The 4055-nt window shown below is 49.2% G+C and overlaps 1 protein-coding gene across 3 annotated transcripts in view; it reads right to left on the bottom strand.

The window, feature by feature from the left end:
• Nucleotides 1-155: 155 nt before the first annotated feature.
• Nucleotides 156-4055, bottom strand: part of LOC132402246 (pleckstrin homology domain-containing family G member 2-like) — a 266962-nt gene continuing 263062 nt past the window's right edge. For all 3 annotated transcript variants that reach the window (XM_059985016.1, XM_059985015.1, XM_059985017.1), the window contains one exon: nt 156-636. In XM_059985016.1, the coding sequence (XP_059840999.1) occupies nt 467-636 (170 nt within the window). In that variant the 3' untranslated portion in view covers nt 156-466. The remainder of the gene's footprint in view (nt 637-4055) is intronic.

The raw sequence follows: 4055 nt of genomic DNA, 5'->3' as shown, positions 1-4055 counted from the left end.
TCTCTATCTCCTCAGTTCTTGTAACAGCCTCAGGACATTGTCCCAGTGAGGTGCTCTGCGAGCACAGCTCTCTGTTGGTAGGCAGCTAGCTAGCTGTGACAAAAAGGATGCTGATAAGGGGGTTGGGTGAATCACAGACAGGATTATCGTTTATTTAGCAATACAACGTGCGACAGGCCCTTCTGACCCACAGAGCCAAGTTGCCCAGCAACCCGTCGATTGTAACCCTGGCCCGATCACAGGAAAAATTGCAGGGGCTAATTAACCATAAGATGCAGGACCACAATGAGGCCATTTGGCCCATTGAGGCTGCTCTCGCCGTTTCATCATGGCCGATCCATTTTCCCTCTCAGCCCCAGTCTCCTGCCTTCCCCCCGTATCCTGAGATCTACAGTGAGATCCGACGCCCAGGAAAGGGGGTACCGCAGAGAACAAAGGGCACGACGAGGCACAGGCAGCATCACGGTCATCCACTGCAACCAAGGAAGACCCTGGTTTGTGACGCTTGCTCATAACACTGGACCTGGACTTCCGAGGTCGAGAGAGTGGAGCTGTCCCAAGTGCAACGGCTTTTCCACTTTGAAAACTCTCCCGCACAGGTCACCAGACACGATGGAGAACCACCACCAACACATACTGTGCAAAAAGAGAGCAGGAAATGTCGGGTAGAGTTCATGGGTGCAATGGCCGTTCAGAAATCTGATGGCAGTGGAGAAAAGGCTGTTCTTAAAATATACAGTATGTGTCTTCAGGCTCCTGTACCTCCTCCCTGATGGTAGCAAAGAGAAGAGGGCACGTCCTGGGTGATGGGAGTCTTTACCGAGGCATCACCTTTTATAGATATCCTCGATGCTAACACAGGACTCAGATTCAGGCCTGTTATCAGCAACAAAGTTTGTTTTACTGCAGCAGTACAATGCAAGCCATAAAAACAGGTTACAGTACAAAATATAAAAGATAAATAGGTGTCAGAAAATAGTGAAGTAGCGTTCACGGTGACAACACAGTGACAACACTACGGTGCCAGGCGTAAAAATAGCCGAAGATTGCACAGTACTGTATTTGTCAACATGGAGTAGAGAGCAAGTCTGTAAATCTGGCAGGGGTCAAGGACATTGAGATAGGCAAGGGTGGAGTGTTGGCGGATGTGAGACAGGTGGCAGAGAAGGTGTGCCAGAGATGGGCAGTGTGACGGGTGCAGACACACCCTGCCCTGAGACACCAGGGAAAGTCACTTCATTGCAAACGATTGGTTTATTGATCATTACAGAACGTCTCTCTGGTGCTTCCTGCTCCCTCCCCTTTCCCTGCTATGATTCCCCTTTCCCTGCCTCCTTCCCACTCTCAGTCCACAATAGAGTCCCAGGTCAGGTTTATCACCACTGACATACATCATAAAACTTGATTTTTTTTGTGACAGCAGTACAGTGCAATACATAAAATTACTACAGTACTGTGCACAAGTCTTAGGCATTCTCACTACAGCATATTTGTGCACAAGTACTGTACGTTGGTGATAATAAAAGTGACTGATATGTCTGTGTCCGTGTAAAGTCCAAGGGACAGACATTGGGTGGGGGGGGGGGGGGGAATGGACGGTTACCTATATTGACTTGGTATGTCACCAAAGACAGATGTATAATGGAGATCTTCCTAACTGGTTGCATCACTGTCTGGTGTGGAGGGGCCACTGCACAGGATTGGGAAAAGCTGTAAACTCAGCCTGCTCCATCACGGGCACTAGTCTCCCTAGCATAGGGGACACCTTCAAAAGTTGATGGGTCAAAAAGGCGGCATCCATCATTAAAGCCCCCCACAACCCAGGACATGCCCTTTCTCATTAGGAAAGAGGTACAGGAGCCTTAAGGCTCATACACACTTTAGGAACAGCTACTTCCCCACCGTCAGATTCCTGAATGGAAATGAATCCATGAGCACTACCAGAATTTCTTTTTGCTTCACTTCTTTAAATTAATTTACACATATTCATATTTCTTATTGCAAGTTATAGCCTTTTATGTATTGCATTGTACTGCTGCTACAAAACACCACTTTTCACAACGTAGTATATGTCAATCATAATCAACCCGATTCTGACATGTCCTTGTACATGGAAAGTCCTTTGGCCAGTGCAGACAGGGTCCGATGGACAGTCAGTCACCCGTGCCATTTCCACGGACCTTAGTGCGTGTCAGATCAGTGTTACCAATGTTAATTGATTCTGACGTACATCCACAATGGAATGGCTTTGAACACTAACACCTCAAAAGCACATCTCCACTTCAACCCTCTCTCTGACAGCAGTGTCCCAGGATCAAAGCCCTTGCAAAACACAGGGATAAAATAAACAGCTCACAATTAAATTTCAATCTGCGCCCCCGGCCAGAGGAGGGGCAGAAAAAGATCCAAGCAGAGCTAGAAGCTTTTCATCTCCTGCCTCCATGTAATCTAAATGTTCCTGCTGCTTGCTTAGGGGAGGTGGTGGTGGGTGGGGGGGTGACTCCAAAAACAGAAAGGAGTGAATTATGTCTTCATCGGTCATCAAAGGACCTGTTAATCTCGCCGTCGAGCGACAGACTGACCATCAGACTGGATATTCAGTGGCATTTCCAATCATCAGCATGCTGGAGGCCATCACTGATCAGCAGCTGGGTATCTGGCAGAGAGGGGGTCAGAACTGGAACCCCAAAATACACACATTGATGTAGTCTCCAGCGGCTCTGCTTCATGAGGAGTTTGAGGAGATCTGGTATGTCACACAGATTATGAGCAGATTGATGCAGGGGCTCTGACCGGTTGCATCACCGTCTGGTTTGGAGGCTCCGTTGCTGAGGAGTGGACAAAGCTGCAGGGTGTTGCAAACCCAGCCAGCTCCGTCACGGGCACCAGCCTCCCCACCATCCAGGACACCTTCAACGGCCAATGCCTCAAAAAGGCAGCATCTATCACAGAGGACCCCCATCACCCGGGACGCGCCCTCTTCTCATCAGGGAGGAGGGACAGGAGCCTGAAGACACACACTCCATGATTCAGGAACAGCTTCTTCCCCTCTGCCATCAGGGAGGAGGTACAGGAGCCTGAAGACACACACTCAGTGATTCAGGAACAGCTTCTTCCCCTCTGCCATCAGGGAGGAGGTACAGGAGCCTGAAGACACACACTCAGTGATTCAGGAACAGCTTCTTCCCCTCTGCCATCAGGGAGGAGGTACAGGAGCCTGAAGACACACACTCAACGATTCAGGAACAGCTTCTTCCCCTCTGCCATCAGGGAGGAGGTACAGGAGCCTGAAGACACACTCTCAGTGATTCAGGAACAGCTTCTTCCCCTCTGCCATCAGGGAGGAGGTACAGGAGCCTGAAGACACTCACTCAGCGATTCAGAAACAGCTTCTTCCCCTCTGCCATCAGGGAGGAGGTACAGGAGCCTGAAGACACACACTCAACGAGTCAGGAGCAGCTTCTTCCCCTCCACCATCCGATTCCTGAATGGACGTTGAACCCGTGAACACTGCCTCACTGTTTCTCTCTACTTTTCGCACTTTGTCTCTACCAAAGGGGTGGAAGGCACTCCTTCCCTCTGCTGGCCTGCAAGTCATCCCTGGGCAAGGTGTATCATCTGCTTAGCCCAACCCCCATGATCAGGATCACGTGAAGCCAGGGGAGCAGGTGGTGGATGGTTGTACGAGCGGCCGGTGCGTATCACACTTCTGGGTTACGTGACCACTGATGCCAGGCAGACAATCTCTGAACAGTATTGATAATGGCTGGGGTCACCTGTCTTGTAAAGACACTGCCCAGAAGAAGGTCTACTTCTGTAGAAAAACTTTCCATGACCATGATTGTTCTTGTCAAGACCATCACAAACAAGAGAAAATCTGCAGATGCTGGGAAACCAGTGACAGCCCAGGTCATGTAATGATAATGGCATACAGTGCCTATAAAAATACTCACCCCACCCCCGAAGTTTTCATGTTTTATTGTTTTACAACATTGTGGATTTAATTTAGCTTTTTTGACTCTGAACAACAGAAAAAGACTCTCATGTCAAAGTGA

This window comes from Hypanus sabinus, chromosome 11 (genome assembly GCF_030144855.1).
Source record: "Hypanus sabinus isolate sHypSab1 chromosome 11, sHypSab1.hap1, whole genome shotgun sequence".
NCBI classification, from domain to species: Eukaryota; Metazoa; Chordata; class Chondrichthyes; order Myliobatiformes; family Dasyatidae; genus Hypanus; species Hypanus sabinus.
The sequence above is the reverse complement of the archived record's forward strand: the minus strand, read 5'-3'. Positions and strand labels throughout refer to the sequence as shown.